The sequence below is a fragment of the Pleurodeles waltl genome, chromosome 7, assembly GCF_031143425.1.
Source record: "Pleurodeles waltl isolate 20211129_DDA chromosome 7, aPleWal1.hap1.20221129, whole genome shotgun sequence".
NCBI classification, from domain to species: Eukaryota; Metazoa; Chordata; class Amphibia; order Caudata; family Salamandridae; genus Pleurodeles; species Pleurodeles waltl.
The window spans coordinates 715279510-715301865 of NC_090446.1; the positions used below are offsets into that span (position 1 = coordinate 715279510).

At 46.4% G+C, this 22356-nt stretch overlaps 1 protein-coding gene across 2 annotated transcripts in view; it reads left to right on the forward strand.

The window, feature by feature from the left end:
* Positions 1-22356, forward strand: part of MEIKIN (meiotic kinetochore factor) — a 637531-nt gene that overhangs the window by 457785 nt on the left and 157390 nt on the right. For both annotated transcript variants that reach the window (XM_069202007.1, XM_069202008.1), the window contains exon 9: positions 2986-3080. In XM_069202007.1, the coding sequence (XP_069058108.1) occupies positions 2986-3080 (95 nt within the window). The remainder of the gene's footprint in view (positions 1-2985; positions 3081-22356) is intronic.

The window sequence follows — 22356 nt, forward strand, 5'->3', positions numbered from 1 at the left end:
TATCCCAATGCATTTCGGGTAGAACCCTTCATCAGGAAAAAAAAACCGGCAAAATATTTGTTATACACGGAGGTCAGGCATGGAAATCGCAAAGTACATAAATACATTAACCCATGAAAAAAGGTAATAAGGAAATAAAGAAATAAACTCCAGTTCACTGCTTTGCTAGCATGCAACATGCCCACAAGCTATTTTGTGTATCCGTCAAAGCATTTTTAAAAGTGCACGGATGCGTCATGAGAACCATTTGCGCCCAAAGTACAGTGCTAGTACAAACGTAGCTCATCCAAACCAGCATGCGCAGAGCGCGGAACCACCACATGCACCTGGTGCCAAAATGTTTGCCAGTGGTGTGTTCTACAAAAAAAACTACTATATCCCCATGCATATGAACCTGCGTGCAAACACCAAACAATGAACAATACTTCAAACATACCGAGTGCTTCACAGTGGATTGCTCACAAAGCAAGGTATCCAACAAATGAACAAATAAGCTTGTAGTGCAGGGGGAAGTTGAAAACAGCGAGATTTTAAAAAACAAAAAGAAAACAGGATTAGTGTATATGAAACAGCACGGCGATGTCGCCGTGTGCAAACAAGTGTCAGCGAACCATTAATGTCAGACCAGCTTCAAGCAAAAACATTCATGTGCACGCAGTCACCATGTCGTGCAAAAACGCTTGCCTTTCCAGGTGTTCTCGTGACCGGACCGCCGGTGTAATTGAGTTTTTACAATGTGCACGGCTCTCAGTGAACACGTATTAGTATCAAACAACATGGCGTGCACAGAGAAAACAGACTCAACTGAAGTGTGAACCGCAGCGTGCACCCCAGTGTGACCGGTGAAGAAAAGAGATAATGAAACAAACGAGTAAAAGCTTAGGGCCAGATGTAAAAAGGGTTTTGCGACTCGCAAACGGCGAAAAACGCCGTTTGCGAGGCACAAAAGCCTCTCCGCTATGCAGAAATGCATTTTGCGAGTCGGATCCGACTCGCAAAATGCATTTCCGACTCGCAAATAGGATGGGGTGTTCCCTTCCTATTTGCGACTCGCAATGCTTTTCAATTTCATTTGTGACCGCAAAAGCGGTCGCAAATGAAATCGCCGTTACCATCCACTTGAAGTGGATGGTAACCCAGTCGCAAACGGGAAGGGGTCCCCAGGGGACCCCTTCCACTTTGTGAATGGAAACAAAAATAATTTTTCAGAGCAGGTAGTGGTCCTATGGCCACTGCCTGCTCTTAAAAATACCGAAACAAAAGGTTTCGTTTTTTTTCTAAGTGCAGCTCGTTTTCCTTTAAGGAAAACGGGCTGCAGATAGAACAAAAAAACTGCTTTATTAAAAAGCAGTCACGGACATGGTGGTCTGCTGTCTCCAGCAGGCCACCATCCCCGTGAGTGCCCATACTCGCAATGTGGTCGCAAACTGCGACCCACCTCATTAATATTAATGAGGTGGGTCTTTGCGACCCCATTGCAGGTTGCAGAAGGTGTCTGAGACACCTTTCTGCATAGCAAATTGCGACTTGCAATTTGCGAGTCGCACGGACTCGCAAATTGCAAGTCGCAATTTGCTTTTTTGCTACATCTGGCCCTTAGTGTGTTGACAGTCTTAAGAACGAATAAGAATCAGCACACGTGGAAAATAAATAGAATTGAAATATAAACAAATGGATTGCGGATATAAGGTAAATGCCCAAATTGACTGAGCTGAAGTGAGGTAGCTTAAAAGTCCAGCAGACACAGAACAAAGAGGTAATATAACACACGTGTGAAAATGAGAAAAAATATTGAAAATATAGTACAAGGTAAATACTGTCTGTTTCTAAATAGAATAACAGTTGTAAAACGTGTACGTTCGGTGGTGTTGTAAATTCAGTTATGTAATAAACATATGTGCAACATTGCCGGACAAACAAAGAACAATGAACATATGTAAAGCATGCCTGAAAAAGAAAACGAGAACATGAAAAATGCAATACAAAGTGGATGTTGTCCGCTACTAATTAGAGTAGAAATCATAAAGTGTGTATGTCCAGGGATAATACAAATGCCATTATATGGTACACATGTATGCAGCAGGGCAATCTGTGTTTATGATCAAGTGGTCATTGGGTTGCCTGTGCAACATAGAGCAGGCATGTCCTAATCTGAGGCAGGGGATCAGATGTACGGTTCACCCAGTGCAACTTCATCAATAGTTTTTCACCAAAGGAAAGCCCCTCCCAAAACCCTATCAAGTACACATTCAAAACATGCTAAAGCTGCGATAATAAGTTACGTGCTAAGAGTTACATTAACAACGCTGAACACGAATCATGACTCAACAAAATAGCATCAAAGAAAACAGAACATTTCCAATTTGTCATTCAATCCATAAGGCAAAAGACTGTTTAGGTACTTTATCTAGAAGGTTTGTCTTTGCGCTAATGCTCTGTGATTGTCAATTTCTGGTTTTAACCTCACTGCTTCTAGGATGGTGAACCTTATTTGAGCAACGGTATGGTTGCGTTCAAGCCAATGGACCACTAAACTGGAATTTCTGTTCCTTTTTTGGATCATGCTTCTATGTTCAGTCAACCGATTTTTGATCTTTCGTTCAGGCACATAAAGGCGGCCACACGGGCATTTGATGGCATAGATAACGTGTGATGTGTTGCAATACAATGTGTGATATAACTTTACCCTGTGATCAGTTATTGGGTGAGTTATGGTGTCTCCTACTATTACATTATTGCAATGTACAAGGTTGAAGCATTTATTTAGCCGGTGTAATGTAGTCAGATTGTTGTCAGATACAACACTCTCACAGCAATCTATGTGATGCATTTATGTGTTCATGCTATAAAAAATGAACTCTCGCATTTTTGTAGGAAACCATCGGTATAAAATGAAGCATCCTAGGTCTGTATAAAATGGTGTAGATGTTTAAAGCCTTTATAAGTGTTCATGTTGCCAAAATTAAAACTCTTGTATTTTTGTAGGAAAACATCTGTATAAAATGAGGCATCCTAGGGAGAATACACCTACAAGTACACGAAGGGCAAGTCCCAGTCTGCCTGCAAAACCTCATAAAAACGTGAGTGACTTGAGAAAAACAGTCTGCAGTCATTGTTTTTGGTTTTGCGTTAGTGGTGTCTGTTTTAGAGGAACTGCAGTCGCTATTTAATGATGAAGATAACTTAGTGTTTTTGGCATGTGTGGCTGTAGATCACATGCTTTGCATAAGTCCGCCATTTAGTGTTGGGCTCATTATTGAGTGACTCCTATCGGTGATGGGGCACATGGATATCGAGATTGTTTTGTCTACGCCGTCTGGTTTGGACGTGTTTCCTCTCGCTCCGGTAGATCTCTGTTCGGTCTCTCTCGAACTTTCCTTTCTTTCAAAGACTATACTATTTTGATTGTGTATTTCTAAAATTAAACTAAACTATCTGATTCTCATCATCTGGGTCAGTTAGATGCCCTTAGGGGCATCCACGCACCTTCTAGGGCCTACTTTGTCAAGTGCTGTCGAAATATGCAGGGCTAATGGAACAAAATCAGTTTAGGTTCTGTCCTCGATGCCACTCCAAGTTCCCGCACACAGATCAACACTTGGTATGTAACTTGTGATTGTCCCTGGAACTTATAGTGGAAAACTGCAATTCTTGTAGGTCTTTTTGATCTAAAAAGACTCTCCGGGATGCGAAGAGCATGTCGGTTGAAGATGGCATTGTAGACACTCCCGACATCTTCGGAGAGGAACATTTACAAGAGGAAATTGGCCATCGAACTGAGACTGTGAGTCGTACGTCGAATCTGACATCCAGAGCCAATCGATTCCAGCAGCACAATACGTCAGTACAACAGCCCCATAGTCCCACATAAAAATTTCCAAAAAGACTTATAAACTGGTCATCGGTCCACCACTGCCTTCGGGCCAAGGTCTGATCCAAAAATTACATTTGGATGCCCCACCCTCCAGCTCGCCACCGAAAATTGCCAAGACGCCTTCGGCATCGACCAGAGACTCGCCATCATCCCACTCAATTTTGGGATTGAGTTGAGCTTTGAATTGAGCTCTTTGGCTCCGAGAAAGAAGCTTTAACCATCCGCTTCGGAGCCGACACCTTAGTTTCAACTAGAGGCTCAGATCTATAAACTGTGGAGCCAATTTTAGAAGTAATGGATGCTCCTCATCACCAAATTCACATGCAAAAAGGAATGGGGAAAATCATTGCTTCTCACCCTGTTCCAATCAAAAAGAGGCTTACCTTTCAAGAATCATTGGACACTGCTCCTCCTCCTAAAAAATGTCTCCAAGGAAAAGGACAAGGCTCCAGATGAACCTCAGCCTTCTCCACCTCATTCTCCTCACACTCCCGTACTTCCTCTTACTCCTCCACCAGCACAATCTCCTACATTGCTTATAGAACCACAATTTTCTCCACAATGATCATCATCACCTCATAGAGATGATTTAGGTGATGTTCCACAGGTTGTACAACCATGGGATGTATATGATCCAGATCCCATACTCTCTATTGTCCAAGATTTATATCCAGCAAGGCCTTCACTCCCTGAAGATGCAACAGCATACAATCAACTTATTTCAAGGGCAGTGGTATACCATAATGTACAGCTACACATCAAAGAGAATTTTCTCTTTAATATATTAACCAACACTCGTAAAGAGTCAGTTCCTACCAATGCTGCCAGGTATGCTTAGTCCTGACGGAGATTTTCAAAGAACCTGTTAGTGTAAGGGTTATTACCCCAAGGGTTGACAAAAAGTACAAAGCAGCACCCTCAGATCCAATATTTATAAAATCACTACTACCCCCTGATTCTATTGTAGTGAGGGCCGCGGCGCGGAAGCAAGCTAATAGTCAGACCACAGGAGATGATCTTCCTCCTGATAAGGAAAGTAAAAAACTGGATGCAGCAGACTAAATTGTAACTGTGCAAGCTGCTAATCATTGGAGAATTGCAAATTCTCATGCACTCCTAGCAAGGTATAAAAGGGCCCACTGGAATGAGATGGAGGAACTGCTCCAGTACCTTCCACAGGAACATCAAAAAAGAGGTCAGGAGATAGTCTCAGAAGGGCAGGACATCTAAAATAATTCAATTAGATGTGTCATTGATGCAGCGGGTACAGCAGCACATTGTGTAAACACCAGTGTTCTTAGCAGAAGGCATGCTTGGCTTTGGTGTTCAGTCTTCAAGCCAGTAATACAACAGGCATTTCTCAACATGCCTTACGATAAAGAAAGCTTGTTTGACCCGGAGGTTAATACCACAAGTGACAAGCTGAAAAAAGATTCAGAGACAGCTAAGGCTATAGAGGCCCTACTAACTCCACCAAGTACAGGTACTTTTCGTAGATCACAGTTTAGGTAAGGTTTCAAACCATCAACTGTCCAGCCTTTCAACTCCCAAACAAAACAAGGAACACATTTTTACATCAGAGGCTCTTACAGGGGCGCAAATAATAAGAACAGAGGTAGAGGTTCTGCCTCAAATACAAGACACTGACTTCTTACAGAGCCCCACAGCACACACCTCTCTAGTGGGGGGGGGGACGGTAGACTAGGAAATTTCTATCCTCAGTGGTCCAATATCACCACAGATCAATGGGTTCTATCAAATATCCAACATGTTTATTGTCTAGAACTCTCTACCACTCCACCAAATATTCCCCCTTGTGTCACAAACTCTCAAACAACCATCTCATTCTCTTGAAAGAAGAGGTGCAATCCTTTCTTCTCAAATGGGCTATAAAACCAGTTTCCATGTCTCAACAAGGGTTAGGAGTATATTCCCTATATTTCCTTGTATTAAAGAAAGACCGGTCATTAAGAGCAATTTTGGATCTCAGCCCGCTCAATCTATACATACTTTCAGAGCATTTTCATATGGTCACTCTGCAAGATGGTATTCCACTAATACAGCAAGGAGATTACATGACGGCATTAATTCTCAAAGATGCTTATTTCCACATTCCCAGGCATCCAACTCATCGCAAATACCTCAGATTTGTCATTGCCGGGAAATATTATAAATTCAAGGTTCTACCATTTGGGGTAACGACCGCTCCAGGGTTTTCACCAAATGCATAGCAGTAGTGGCTGTATTCCGCAGAAGACAACATATTCATGTTTTCCCATACTTGGACAATTGACTCATCAAAACCAGTACCATCCAACAATGACTCAAACATACTCGGTGCACAGTAAACCTTATACACACTCTTGTATTCACAGCCAACTTTCTCAAATCCCATCTCCACCTCTCCCAGATACAGCCTTATCTGGGAGCAATTCACAATTCTCACCCAGGGTTGGTATATTCAAACCCAGCAATGGGATCAAGCTTTCCAAAATCTCCTGTCTCAATTACAGGAAAACCACACTTGCGTGGTGAGACTAGTGATGCAGCTATTAGGGGTGATGGCTTCCTGCATTGCCATCGTTCCTCATGCCAGACTACACATGCGTCCATTGTGCAGTGTCTGTCTCGTCAGTAGTCTCAGTCATAGGGTCATCTTCAGGATCTAGTGTTGTTGGATCGCCAGACTCACCGCTCTCTGCAGTGGTGGAATCCCGCCAACCTTTCAAAGAGGTGGACCTTTCGAGACCCTATGCCTCAAATCACTCTCACTACATATGCATCACAGATAGATTAGGGAGCTCACCTCAAAAACCTTACAATACAAGGAAGATGGGATCCCATTCAACAAACTTATCACATCAACTACTTGGAGTTACTAGCAGTCTTTCTAGCACTCAAAAGCATTTCTGCCACAACTTTCACAAAGTGGTTCTAGTCCGTACAGACAACACAACAACCAAGTATTATCTTCAGAAACACAGGGAGGGGGACACTCATCTCAATTGTCTTTTCTATCTCAGACAATTTGGAAATGGGTAATTCACAATCACATTCAGTTACTTGGCAGAATATTTCCCACAAATGGACAATCTGTTTGCAGACTTCCTAAATAGGATGCAACAAGAAGTCTAGGAATGGGAACTTCACCCACAAGTATATCACCAATACTTTCACCTGTGGGGAACAACAGAAATAGATCTCTTTGCTACCATTGGAAATCCAAAATGCAAAACTTTGCGTCCAGATACCCACAGTCCAAGGGCAGTGCTCTATGGATAAATTGGTCAGGGATATTTGCTTATGCTTTTCTGCTTCTCCGACTCGTTCCATTTCTGGTTTGCAAACTGAGGCAAGCATCGCTCACCATGATCCTTGTTAGCCCCCACATGGGCACGTCAGCCTTGGTACACAACACTGTTGTATCTGTCCATGGTTCCACACCAGAATCTTCCGAACAGATCAGATCTTTTGGCTCAAAAGCTAGGTCAAATCAGATATCCAGACCCCAAAACACTCAATCTCGCGATATGGCTCTTGAAGTCATAGAGCTTGGGTATTTACAACTTCTCTCTGAATATATATATGGACATTCTTAGAGAGGCACGTAAACCTACAACTAGACAGTGTTATGCTGCAAAATGGAAACATTTTGTGTGCTACTGGCAACCTAAACACATTGACCCACTCAAAGCATCAGTGCAAGACATTGCTTTTTATCTGCTACATTTACAAAAGGCAAATTTAGCATACTCATCTATTAGACTTGATTTAGCAGCTATAGCTGCTTACCTCCAAAACAGACAACATATTTCTTTGTTCGGAATTCCTGTAATTAAATAATTTATGGAAGGACTTAAGAGGGTTATTCCACCCAGGGTTCCTCTATCTCCAGTGTGGAACCTTCATGTTGTCCTTACTAGACTCATGGGTCCACCGTTTGAATCTATGCACTCCTTTCTTTGCAGTTTCTTTCTTGGAAAGTTGCCTTTTTAGTGGCTATCACTTCCCTATGACATATACGTGAATTACAAGCTTTCACTTTAGAAGAACCCTTTTTTTACAAGTACATAAAGATAGACTAGTCCTTAGGACAAACTCTAAATTTCTCCCAAAAGTAGTTTCACGATTTCGAATTAACCAACCAGTTGAGCTTTCTGTTTTTCCCCACAGCCAGACTCATTCGCTGAAAGAGCTCTGCACACACTAGATGGTAAAAGAGCTCTTATCTATTACATTGATAGAACCAAAAGTTTTAGAAAATCTAAACAGCTTTTTATAGCCTTTTGAATGCCTCACAAAGGCAAACCACTTAAAAAACTGGGATAGCTTGATGGATAGTCAAATGTACTCAGACTTGCTTTCTGAAAGCTAAAAGACAATTACTTACACCTCCTATAGCACACTCTACTAGAAAAAAAAGGTTCTTCTATGGCCTTTTTAGGAAACATTCCAATAGCAGATATTTGGAAAGCTGCTACTTGGTCTACACCACATATATTTACTAAGCACTATTGTGTAGATGTGTTAGTTCACCAACAGGCCCCAGGCAGAGCACAGGACACTTTTTCATACTACTCCAACTCCTACAGGCTAGCCACATTTACTTGGAGGGTTTACAGTTGATGCACAGCATGTGTATCTACAGCCAAGCATGCCATTGAACGGAAACTGTTACTTACCCAGTGGACTTCTGTTAGTGGCATGTAATGCTGTAGATTCACATGCACGCACCCTCCTCCCCAGAAGTCTGCGGTCGTTGTAGAATTTTAAGGCAAATATTGTACATATGTATGTTCAATGGCATGTGTAGCTGTGTATACCCATGCTTTGCATAATCCGACATCTAGTGTTTGGCTCAGAGTGTTACACTTTGTTTTTCTTCAATGAAGGTTTCACAGGATCGAGTGACTCCTCTTCTGCATAATACTGTGCATGAGCATTGAGTCCTTTGTTAGATTGTTTTCTTTCCGCCGTCTGGTTCGGATGTGTTTCTGCTCGTTCCAGTGAATCTTGGTTCGGTACTTCTGAACTTATACTATTTTTCTAGAATACCATCGGTATTGTTTCAGTCGCTTTTTCAATCTATTGTCGATCTGATTTAGACTTTCGGGTCGAATTCTTACCTTAAAGGGGCCTCGCCCTTTAAGGGTCTACTTCAATATCGGGCTGATGGAACGAACTTCGATTCAGTTCTGTCCTCTGTCACGCTAAATTACCAAACATCTACCAATATTTCGTGTGTAAACTCTATTTCCCGATCATCGAGAAGAAACTTGCGACTCTTGCAGATCATTTGTATCTAAAAAGACTCCCCGGGACCGCAGAGCTCGTCGTCTCGAAATGGCGTCCAAGTCCACAGAAGACACACCTGACATTTTTGGTGAAGAACACACACAGGATTATTGTATTGTACTGTAAATTATTTATAGAGCGCATTCCGGCCGTAGCATCGTATCGCTAACATAACATCACAAGAGGAACCTGAAAAGATTGGTAAAAGAAAAAGATATGCCAAAAGCTAGGATATCAGCAGAGTAGAAAAACAGCAAAAGGAGAAAGAGGGCTGCAAGAGTGAATGGTGCTTAATCTAGTCTGAAAATAACCAGGTTTTGAGCGGCTTTCGGAAATGGAAGTACATCTCCTCCATCTTGATGGGAAGGGGGAGAGAGTTCCAGGTTCTTGCCGCTGTAACTGAGAAGGCTTTATTCCCCCATCTGGCCGTACGGCAGCGAGGGATACATTTCATTTCCAGTGCCGACGATCTAAGCTGACGTCCTGGCTTGCAGGGCCGTAAAGTTGAGCTTAAATAGTTACAGCCTTCCTGATGAATAGCCTTATTGGTAAGATAGAGTACTTTAAATGTATTCCATTTGTCCACCGGTAGCCAGTGCAACTGTCTTAAACTACTGCTATCTAATGAGGAATTCGGTAGTTCCAGAATTAAGTGAGCCGCCGCACTCTGAATTAATTGTAATCGCTTAAGAGAGACCTACTTAATGTTAAGCATCAGTGCATCACAATAATTTAGTCTGGAAATCACTAATGCTAAGGTCACCCGAATTTTGAATTCTCTTTGAAGAAAAGGAAAAGTTTTCTCTATCATTTTCAGGCACCAATAGCAACTTTTAACTGTGCTACTAATTTGATGCTCGAAGGAGAGAGTCCTATCAAACAAGAGACTGAGGTTTCTAACCAAGAAGCTAGGTGCAGGGCATTCATTGCAGGACTTAGCCACCAGCGAGTGCCCCATATATTGGTATCCAGGCCAAAAAGGAGAATTTCCATCTTTTCTCCGTTCAATTTCAGCCAGTTGTTACTCATCCACTCACTGATTTCATTCATACATATGTGAACTCTGTCTGCCGCCTCCTCCCAGTTCTGATTAACGGTACAATCAGCTGGGTGTCATCGGCATAGGAAACCACTTGAAATCCAAAGGAGCGGATCAATCTGGCAAGAGGAGCCACATATAAATTAGACAAGGTGGGGCTGAGTGATAATCCTTGTGGAACTCCACAAGGAAGTTGAAATGGAAGAGCTCTGAACTCTCCGCAGCTAACCGTATTAGATCTATCCATCAGAAAAGACTCTAAAATATCAAGTGCCTTATCTCTAAAGCCAGCTTGATAAAGACGTTGTAGCAACAGATGGGGAGATATAGGGGGTCATAGGGACCGCCGTGCGGAAGACCGCCAGTAGTGGCGGTTTGCCGCTCGGCATATTATGACTGTTGGCTGCTCTCCGTCCTTTTTACGACGGAGAGCCGCCAACAGCCATACTGGCGGGCGGCGGGGAAGTGGAGGTTGCTCCACCTCCACCGCCACGCCAACAGAACACCGCCCAGCGAATCACGTCCTGTGATTCGGCGCGGCGGTGTTCTGTTGGCGGTGTGGTGTCGGCGGAGCAGCCCCATGGCTCCCATCCCCTCCCGGAGGATCGACGGACAAGGTAAGTCGATTGTCCGTTAGGGGAGGGGGTGGGGAGGTGTTGTGTGTGTGTTGTGTGGGTGCATGGGGGTGTGCGTCTGTGTATGTAGAGGGGGGTTTGAGTGCGTGTATGCTTGCAGGTGTGTTGCGTGTGTTGGGAATGAGTGCATGTATGTCTGTATGGATGTCTGTATGGATGTGTGCGTCTATGTCTGTATATGGGTGTGCGTGTCTGACTGAGTGTGTGGATGTAGACATGTATGTTGGTGTGTGTGCGTGTATGTGTGTTGGTGCGTGCGTGTCGTGTGTGTGTGAGTTATGTGATGTTGGGGGTCGGGGAGGGGGGCCCTGCCACCTTTGGTGGGTGGCAGGGGTGGTGGGGGGTGTAGGGGAGGGAGTCGGTGTGGGGGTGTAGGGTGGGGGAGACCCATATCAGTGCCAGGGAAGGAATTCCCTGGCACTGATATGGCTTACCGCCATGGATTTCATGGCGGTTCCTACCGCTGGAAATCCACGGCGGTAAGCCGGGTCTAAATACTGGCAGCGGTATTGTGACGGCCGCCGGGCTGGAGACCCAGGTCTCCAGCCCAGCGGTCGTCTCCGCCCTGGCGGGCGGAACGGTGAAGCGGCGGATGACCATGGCGGTAACCGCCATGGTCATAATAAAAAAAAAAAAGACCGCCAGCCTGTTGGCGGTCTTACCGCCGCTTTAACACCGTCCGCCAGGGTTGTAATGACCCCCATAGTATCAAATGCCGCAGAGAGATCTAAGAGTACCAAAATAGCACCTTCCCTCTGATCAACTTTCCTCCGGATCATGTCTGCAGAGGAGAGCAGGGCGGATTCAGTGCTGTGATCTTTACGGAACCCATGTTGTGACGGGTCCAGGACCCCACTCATCTGAAAAGAGCTAGCCAGCTCATTATTAAGATGTTTCTCCAGTATTTTAGCTGCAGCTGGCAGCACGGAGATGGGACGTAAATTATTTAAATCATAGGATTCCTCGCCCGGTTTCTTAGGGAGAGGAATAACAATGGATTCCTTCCAAGCAGGAGGAAAGCGTCCTTCCGTCAAGATTTCTTGATAAACTGGTACAAGGGCGGTCAAAATCAAATCAGGAACTAGATTTAAAATCTTAGACGAACATGGGTCTAAAGGAGAACCTAATTTCAATCCTCCTAGAAGTTATTTAATTGTAGGTGCCTGTAACATTGAAAAGCAAGTGAGCTTAGGGCCAAGATCTTGAACCAGAACTATTCCATGGTCATCCCCTCTCATCTCCGTAAGTGGCTGCTTAAAATTGGCATGAAGTTGAAGAATTTTATTCTTAAAAAAATCAGCAACCCTTTAGCAAAACTCCAAAGAGTTCTCTAACACCGGGGCAGAGGGGGGGAGAAGTGAGAGTCCGGACCATCTTAAAAAGTTCTCTGGGCCCATTATCCGCTTCTATAATTTTATGGATATAGAATTCTGTTTTAGCTTTTTCGATTGCTGATTTATAGTTCTCTAACTGAGCCCTAAGCTTGGCTCTCTCCTCTGGGTCCTGGTGGAACCTCCACCTCCTTTCCTGACATCTATAAAGTCTCTGAAAAGTTTTTAGTTCCTCCGTATGTCAGGGGGAGGATATAGTCCTCTCAGCCTTAAGGTCCTACTTGACCAGGGGGGCCAACCTATTGATGGCCCCTCTAAGTCCTTGTTCAAAACCCTTCCACACTGACATGGAGGTTTCTCTAGCCTGGTTCCACCCGGCCTTGAGGGCATGAGTCAAATTCTGCTCCTCAATCTTGTGCCAGTGTCTAGGGAATTTAAAGGCAGGAGATACTTCAGGAGGGACCACGAAGCATGCAGCTTTTATAGTAAGCAGATGGTGGTCTGTCCAGTCCATGGGAGAGTTGTCTAGTCTGCAGAAATTATCATGACGCACAAAAATGGCATCTAATGTGTGTCCTGCAAGATGTTTGGGAACTGTGCTTTTGCTATCACAATCCAGACTTGCCCTTAAATCAAGAAACTCCTATATTGCTGAGTCCGCTGTGTGTTCTAGATTAATGTTGAAATCCCCCAGTATTAAGGCCTTTGGAGCTATAGCAATGGGTTCAATCAGAGCTGGCCAGGAGGATAAGAAGGCATTTTTAGGGCCTGGTGGACAATAAATTAACAAACCCTCAAAAATTAACAAGTGTTGTTGTCTTCTCTTAAAATAGCCCCATTCACAAAGTGCAGCATTGACCTTTAGAGGTTCCAGTGTACAATGCAAGTTATTCCTAAAAATTGTCAAACCTCCTCCCTTCTTCCCAGCCCTATCAATCCTGGCAAACAAATACTCCGAGGGAGAGGCAGCCAATAAATCGGAGGTAGAATCCTCTCTGGCCCATGTTTCAGCGATGAAGAGGCAATTTAAGTTATACACTTCAATCATCTCTCTTATTTCCACACATTGTTTGCTAAATGAGCGTACATTAATCAGGCTAAATTTAATAAATTGGACAGTCTTATTTTCTAAATTAGCTGATTGGATAGAAGCTTTTAACTTCACCACCGGATAATCTTTGTTTCCCATAATGTTATGTTCCCAGTTACATATCCCACACTTCCATCCCTTAATCTGATTAGGGTCAGCCTGGTCACAGCCCTTATGCGAGTTACTAGCATGAATGTGCAAAAGTTCTTGTCTGGTATAATTATATACTGAGAGGGCTGGGAAGGCAGCATCAAGGAGCCTGGGCCCTGGGCCCTGTCGGGTGCGGATGGGCGCAGACGGGCTTGCGCGCCATCAGCGTGCATCCCCATCAACTTAAATGCTGGTTGGTGATTCGACCGCGAAAGCCGTACGAGCTACTAGACCGCCCCCAACCTTTACCCCCAAGATGGCTGCCGCTGCTACCGACCAGGAAGGGCTCTCACAGGCCCTTCACCACAGAAAGTTGACTGGCAGTCACGCAGCAGTCAAAACAGTTGTAACAGGACCCAAATTAAGAAAAAGTCTAATATCACAATCTAAAAAACATCACCTAAAATAATACAGCACCAAAATAAAAACTGTTTTAAAATTGTCCCTCAATATAAAAAGATGCTAAAGCATTTAGCAACAAAGGTGCAATAAAATGCACTAACACAGAAAGAAAAGCGAAGAAATATCATAAATACTTGCGATGTATGCGCTGCACGGCTGCATCCCCATCGGCTTAAATACCGGTTGGTGATCGGACTGCGAAAGCCAAGTGAGCAACTAGACTGCCCGCCCAACCTCTAACCCCAAGATGGCCGCCACTGCTACCGACCGAGGAGGGCTCTCACAGGATTAAGTATAACAAGGGGCAGCATTGTCCATCCAAGACTCCGACTCCGATCAACACTTCAATGATAATAGCCACTACATACCTCTGGCGCAGTACGTAAGTATAACTGCCCTGTCATACCAAACATAAAGACACTAAGAAAGACTCCAGCACTGGCCGTTGGTCCTCCACTGTCTTAGGGCCATGGTCAGATCTGAAAAATTTGTCCGGATGACCAACCTTTGGGTGCAGCACTGAAAACAAAGACTAGAGTGCACTCAGGATCGATAAAACAGACAGCTGAAGCTGTCTCAGCACTGAGCTGAAAATTTGAAGGGTCATCGTCGGTGCCGGAATAAAATGGCAGCAACTTCGGAGCTGACATTTTCAGTTTGAGTTAAACACTCAGGCCCTCATTGCGACCTGGTTGTCGGTGATAAAGTGGTGGTAATGCCGCCAACAGTCTGGCGGTAACTACTGCCAAATTATGACGATGGCGGAAAGATCTCTGAAAGACAGCCAATGTACCACACTGACTGCCAGGGCGGAAAAAAGTCACCACGGGTGTAGCTGCCTACAGCCAGGTGGAAGCCAAAGTTCTGCCCACCATAGTATGACAACACAATCTGCCACCTTTTCCGGGGTGGTACCAATGCCATCAAAAGCCTGGTGGAAACACAGTACAGAAGTGAATGGAACCCGAACTGCAAGTATTGCCGATGATACTCTATGTTATGCTCCACCACGAACATCAACGCCGACGAAGACGATGGCGGTGAGTACAGCCATCTAGCACACAAGGGAGAGGGTTAGGAAAACGAGAGTGACACACACACGCACAACACACCCCATACACACACAACATACACACAACCAGCAGCACAAGAAAACAATTTATCCCTGTAAATCGGCTGAATAATGCAAGGACAACAGGAATTTATGAAAGTGATTGTAATAAGATCAACACAATATTGGTAATAAATTTACCAATGCAGCAGATATGTACAAATGTACAAAAAAGGGACACTGCCCAGTCCTCAGTTCACAGGGGCCACATGGCCACAGGGCAAAGTCCAAGGCCCCACTCGTGACCTGCATCAGTACGGAGAGAACACTGCAGGGACATCAGTTGTCAAATAGGCAGGCACCTCAGGAGGTGTGGGGGGGGGGGCACCGCAGCTGGATGCGGAAACAAGACCACTGGTTCTGGAGGGGGCAACATGCTCTGTGCTTGGTCCTGGGGAGTGCAAGGCCACAGTCTCTCTGGTGGGTGTCTTGCCCACTGGTTCTGGAGGGGGCAACATGCCCTGTGCTTGGTCCTGGGGAGTGCAAGGCCACAGTCTCTCTGGTGGGTGTCTTGCCCACTGGTTCTGCAGGGGGCAGGTCGCACAGCAGCCCATGGATGCTGGATCACACTGCGTCTGCCGGCGGTGACAGCTACACTGTGGTGGTGGTGGTATTGGGAGGCTCCTGCTTTGCCCAGGCACCCTGCAATGGCTGCACTGTGGTGGTAGTAGGAGGCTCCTCCTCTGCCCCTGCACCCTGCGATGGCTGCACTGTGGTGGTGGTGGTGGGAGGCTCCTGCTCAGCCCCTGCGCCCACTGATGGCTGCACAACCACGGTTGGTGGTGGGGGCTCCGTGATAGCTGCTGGTGCAGGCTCCTTCCCCTTCTTGCTTGCTGTTGCAGGCTCCTTCTTGCTTGCTGTTGCAGGCTCCTTCCCCTTTCTGCTTGCTAGTGCAGGCTCCTTCCTCTTCTTGCTTACTGGTGCAGGCTCCTTCCCCTTCTTGCTTACTGGCGAAGGCTCCTTCCCCTTCTTTCTTGCTAGTGCAGGCTCCTTCCCCTTCTTGCTTGCTGGTGCAGGCTCCTTTCCCTTCCTGCTTGCTGGTGCAGGCTCCTTTCTGCTGGCTGGTGCAGGCTCCTTCCCCTTTCTGCTGGCTGGTGCAGGCTCCTTCCCCTTTCTGCTGGCTGGTGCAGGCTCCTTCCCCTTTCTGCTGGCTGGTGCAGGCTCCTTCCCCTTTCTGCTGGCTGGTGCAGGCTCCTTCCCCTTTCTGCTGGCTGGTGCAGGCTCCTTCCCCTTCTTGCTTGCTGGTGCAGGCCCCTTCCCCTTCTTGCTTGCTGGTGCAGGCCCCTTCCCCTTTCTGCTGGCTGGTGCAGGCTCCTTCCCCTGTTTGCTGGCTGGTGTAGGCTCCTTCCCCTTCAGTATTTGTGGCCTGAAATCCTTTCCACCACGAGTAGGTGGGGATGGAACTGGGCCAGTGGACTGTGTGGCTGAGGTGCTTGGCTGGGTTCTTGATGCCCTGGCCATACGTGCAGGACGAGGGGAGTAGGGACGAGGTCTGGTAGAAAGGAAAAGCTTTTTAGAGTGCTTGCGTTAGTGTACCTTAGGGGGGGAGGACAGACACGGTGGGAGAGGACACAGTGGACGTGTGCATGGATGTTGTGGATGTGTCTGCCAGTGAGGTGTGTGTTCTGCTTGGGGTGGTGCTGATGCAGGTAGTGGATGATGTAGTGCATGCAGGTGTGACTGTGAACTTAACTGGGTGGGAGTTGGAGGAGGAGGAAGAGGGAGAGACAGTGGAAATAGTGGATGTTGTTGTGTCTCATCTGGATGGTGTTTGTGTGAGTGTCTGGAGGCCCATACAGCAGTCCGTATTGGGGTAGGACCCCATCCACCAGTTTCTCCAACTCCTTCGAAGTGAAGACTGGGGCCCTTCCCTTTCCCCGGTCACATGGGCCATGGTAGGTTCCAGACACACGTCACAGCAGCACATGCAGTGTAGGTCCTCTCCTATGGATGGTCAGGAAACAAGTGAGGAATCTGATAGAAAATGGCGGTCTCGTCCGTGGTTGATGCATACCGCCACGGCTGGCTTAGATCACCTTTGGCCACTGTACCCCATAGGGCCCAATATTAACCAATGAGGAATAACACCGCGGTTCCCGACCGCCTCCCGCTATGGCACACGTCAGCGGAATTACCTCGCTTCCACCTGTCCCTCCACACAGGACAGGCGGACGCCATTTCAGGGGGGTGCAGGCCTATAAAATACTGCTGCGTCACATTTGAAATAGGCACATACTGGACAAATCACACTGACCCATTACATGTTTACAGAATGCAAACTACTGTTGTGGCCCCATTGTTCAGTTTGTGACAGGCTCATCACTCTTTTGTCCCATAGATTTCTATCGCTGCAGATGAATAGGAGATGGAGACATATCCCTGTGTACAGACCCACAGTGGACTTGGCTACACTGGAGGACAGGCTCATAATACTCACCTATATACTGGACAGCACCACAATCACAGAGCTGTGTGCCCAGTTGGAGCCAGACCTGATATCAGCTATCCGTCAGCCTACTGGGATCCCTCCTCTTGTGCAAGTGCTATCAGTACTCCATTTCCTGGCAACTGGTTCTTTCCAAGTGACAGTGGGCTTGGCAGCAGTAATGTCACAGCCAATGTTCTCAATAGTGCTGGCAAGAGTATTGTCTGCCCTGATAAAACATGTGCAGCTACATTACATTCCCCCAGGTTTATCATTCGACTACTGTGAAGGCAGAGTTTTATGCAATGGGACATATCCCCAATATAATTGGGGCGATTGATGGCATTTTTATCCCTCCCCCGCCAGAATAAACAGGTTTTCAGGAATCGTAAGAGTTTCCACTCCATGAATGTGCAGATGGTGTACTTGGCGGACCAGTACATTGCCCACGTAAATGCTAAGTATCCAGGGTCGGTGCATTATGCCTTTGTCTTGAGGAATAGCGGCATCCCAAATGTTATGGCCCAACTACAGAGGCACAGGGTGTGGCTAATAGGTGATCCCTGGTTCCCACCCAGTATATGTTGGTGTATGGTGTGGGCCATGTAGGATAGTGAAATGTTGTCCCTCAATAATTGCAGGTGACTCTGCCTACCCAAACCTATCACGGCTGCTGACCCCTGTGAAGAATGCCAGGACAAGGCCAGACGAACGTTATAATGAGGCACATGGGCGAACCATAAGGATAAATAAAAGGATCTTTGTCCTTCTGAAGGCCAGGTTCTGGTGCCTCCATCTAACAGGTGGATCCCTGTGCTACTCACCCAAGAAGGTCTGCCAGATATTAGTAGCATGCTGCATGTGGCACAACCTGGCCCTCAGACGCCATGTACCTTTTCTGCAGGAGGAGGAGACTGGAAATGCCCCTGTGGCAGCAGTTGACCCTCTGGACAGCGAGGATGAGGAGGCAGAGGATGAGGACAACAGAACAACTGTAATCCGTCAGTACTTCCAATGAAACATACAGTGTAAATTTACATTTCAATGGCTGTGGTTGTATTCTGTGTGGCATTGGCATGCTGGTAATTCCCAATCCCAATCCAATGCCCACTTACTGCTCCCTCTGGCTATTCATTTTGCAGATGTTGGTGGTTTAGCAAATACTCTTGGTGTGATCACTACAGCCAGCTACAGGTCATTATTCTTTGCTCATTCTATGTACAGTTCATTTGCAGTGGTTTTACCTGTTTCAAACAATACATATTTGATATACATGACATACTCGCGATCAGTTTTTTTCTAAGGATATTTATTGAAGTGTTAACATATAGGGAGAAGGTGCAATCGAATGGGTTGATGATAGATGAAAGTCCAGGGTATTGCTCCAGTCCGTTTGTAGTACAGGTGCAGAGTCCAAGGGGACATAGGAAGGGGAGCAATGGCAGTTCGGGGTGGAAAAGGTTGCCTGTGTGGGACACAAGGGGGACAATCAGGAGACTCTCATTTCCTGCTGCAGGGAACGTTTGCGGGGTGGTTCACCTTCTGCAGGGGGAGGGGTGCTGGTGGCCTGAGAGTCCTGTGGTGGGGCCTCCTGGCCACTAGCCGCAGCAGAAGTGGAAGGCTGTTCAGATGACTGGCTAGTGGCAGGGGCCTGCTGATGTGACACTGCCTCCCTCATAAAGTTGACAGTGTCTGCCAGCACTCCTGCTATGGAGATCAGGGTGTTGTTGATGGCCTGCAAGTCCTCCCTGTTCCCCTGATACTGTCCCTCCTGCAGCCGTCCAGGATCTGACCCATTGTGTCCTGGGATAGTTGGTAGGCTCCCAGGATCTCGGAGTGTGCCTACTGGGCAGTCGGTTCTCTGGCCTGTCCTCTGCCTGGTGCACAGCAGTCCTCCCAGTGTCCCTCGTGGACTGTGCCTCTGTGCCCAGAACCGTGTGCCCAGTACCATTGACCCCAGGTCCATGTTTGTTTTAAGTATGAGGTGTGACCTGGGGTCTCTGTACAGGTAGACACAATGCTGATTGACGTGTCCTTGGGACAGAGGTGTGGGTACGCTGGGTGGGTGCTGTGGTGGTGTTTCCTGATGAGGGATGCTCTGTGGTGGTCTGTGACCAGTGCTTGGGCTGTCCAGTGGTCCCTGATGGGCCAGGTAGATCGTCCAGATCCTGAAGACCAGAGTTACTGTCATCACTGTGGGCCTCTTCAGTTGGGGGACTGGATAGTGCTGGCACCTCCTCTCCAGTGACATTGGCAGAGGTACCTGTGGTGATGTAAATGATGTGTTATGGTTAATGTGTATGATATATTGTACATCCGTGGCTTCCCTCTATGGTTGGTGTTGCCCTGCCAACTTTTACTTGTGTATGTTGGTGTATGGTGGGATTGTTAGTTCTCTATGCTGTGCATGCTTTAGTGATGAGTGTCCATGCATCGGTACAGCATGCAGGGCTTGGCATTGGGATTAGGGAGGTGTGATGGTGGAGTGTGTGGGATGTAGTGGAGTGATGGGAGTGAGGGTATGTGATGGCATGCAGGTAGGGGGTGATAATAGTTGAGAGTTGACTTACCAGAGTCCAGCCCTCCTCCGACTCCAGCCAGGCCCTCAGGATGCAGTATTGCCAAGACTTGCTCCTCCCATGCTGTGAGTTGTGGGGGAAGAGATGGGGGTCCACCGCCAGTCCTCTGGATAGCGAGCTGGTGTCTTGCTGCTATGGAACGTACCTTCCCCTGTAGGTCATTCCACCTCTTCCTGATGTAGTCCCTTGTTCTGAGGTGCTGTTCCACAAAGTTGACCCTGTTCACGATTCTCCGCTAAAGCTCCATCTTCCGAGTTATAGATATTTGCTGCACCTGTGCTCCAAATGTCTGTGGCTCTACCTTGACAATTTCCTCCACCATGACCTTAACTCCTCCTCTGTGAAACGGGGGTGTCTTTGTGGTGCCATGGGTGTTATGTGAGGGTGTGTTGGGTAATGTTTTGGGTAGTGTGATGTGGTGTGTGGCTCTAGTAGGCTACGTGGTCTTGGTGTCAGTCTCATGCCAATGATTTGTATTCATAAGGGGTTGTGGGTACTGTCGGTGTGTGTTTTAAAGTGTTGTGGGTGTGGTGTGTGTATGGGTGTCAGGTGTGTGTATTGTTTGAATTGTTTCATGTGGTGGTGTTTTGTCTGCGGGTGTCCATTGTGAGTGTGGGGGGGTGTACCGCCAATGGTTTACTGCCGTTGAATGTCCGCTGTGGTGATTTGTGGGTCATATTGTGGTGGGCGTTGTTCTGTTGCCGTAACGGTGTGGGTTGTGATACCGCCACTTTATCACTGACCTTTGGTCTGGCGGATTTGTGTCTGTGACTGAATTCTGTTGGATTGGTGTGTGTGTGTGTGTGTGATGATATGGTGAACGGATATCCGCCGCGGTAAGTTGTCAGCCGTCAGCGTGGCGGTAAGCGGGATTTACCGCCAACATCATAATGAGGGCCTCAGTGTCTAAAACGTCAGATTCGCAAGCCACAAGTAGTAAACATACTACTTCTACCCAAGAATCATTGGACATACAACTTATTTTAGAGGTGATGAATGCTAAACAGCAAAAATTGCACATTCAGAAGGACACAGGAAGAGTAATTGATACTTCTCCAATGTCCTTTAAGAGGAAATTAACTTTTCATGAGACCTTAGAGGATGCACCTCCACCAAACAGGGTCTCAAAAGACTAGAAGCAGGAAAAGGCTACAAAACAAAAACAGCCTTCATCACCACTTTCTCCTACTCTTCCTTCCACACCACCACCATTACCCACATATGAAACGCAGTTTTCACCACAGACATCCTCACCAGATAGGGATGACTTTAGTGATGACCAGCAGGATATGGATCCATGGGATGTATATGATCCTGATCCCATTCTTACACATGGCCCAGACCTGTATCCTGCTAGACCTTCCCCACCAGAAGACACTACTGCACATAACCAGGTTATAGCCAGAGCAGCTGCCTTTCATAATGAGCAGATGCATACATATCATATAGAGCAAGATTTCCTCTTTGACAGATTAGCGTCTACAAACAAAAAATAGCAATGTCTCCCAGTGCTCCCAGGAATGCTCAGACATTCATCTGACATTTTCAAAGAACAAGTGAAGACCACAGCAGACCTCCATGTTCGTGACTGCTTTTAAATAAAGCAGGAAAACGAGCTGCACTTAAAAAAAAAACGAAACCTTTAGTTTCGGTATTTTTTCAGGGCAGGTAGTGGTCCCTTGGACCACTACCTGCCCTGAAAAAATTGTTTTGGTTCCATTCACAAAGGGGAAGGGGTCCCATGGGGACCCCTTCCAATTTGCGAGGGGGTTACCATCCACTTCAAGTGGATGGTAACTGCGACACCAAATGGTATTGCATACCACTACCGGTCCCGACTAGCAAAATGCATTTCTGCATAGGAAAATGCGATTTGCGACTCGCAAACGGCAGTTTTTGCCGTTTGCGACTCGCAAATCCTTTCCTACATCTGGCCCATAAAAGCCTTTATGGGGGGGGGGGGGATCTTAAGAGTCATTCCACCAGCTCCTTTGTGGAATCTTAACATCGTACTAACAAGATGCCTGGGGCCACCATTGGAACATATGCATTGTTGTACTCTACAGCAGTGGTTCCCAACCTGTGGTCCGGGGTCCGTGAAGCCTCCTCAGGGGGTCCGTGACTGATTAGTAAATTAAATAAGATCAACAGATTAGGTTCCCAGTTTTCAGTACTGAATCAGGGGGTCCCCAGATTCCAATAATGATTCGGTGGAGGTCCCCTGGATCCAGTAATGATAACGTTGGGGTGCACAGAAGTCAAAAGGTTGGGAACCACTGCTTTACAGTTTCTATCGTGGAAGGTTGCTTTCTTAGTAGCAATCACTTCTTTAAGAAGAGTTAGCGAAATTCAAGCGTTCACTTTAGAAGAACCTTTCTTTCAAATCCAGTTCTTAAACAAATACAAAATTCTTACCAAAGGTAGT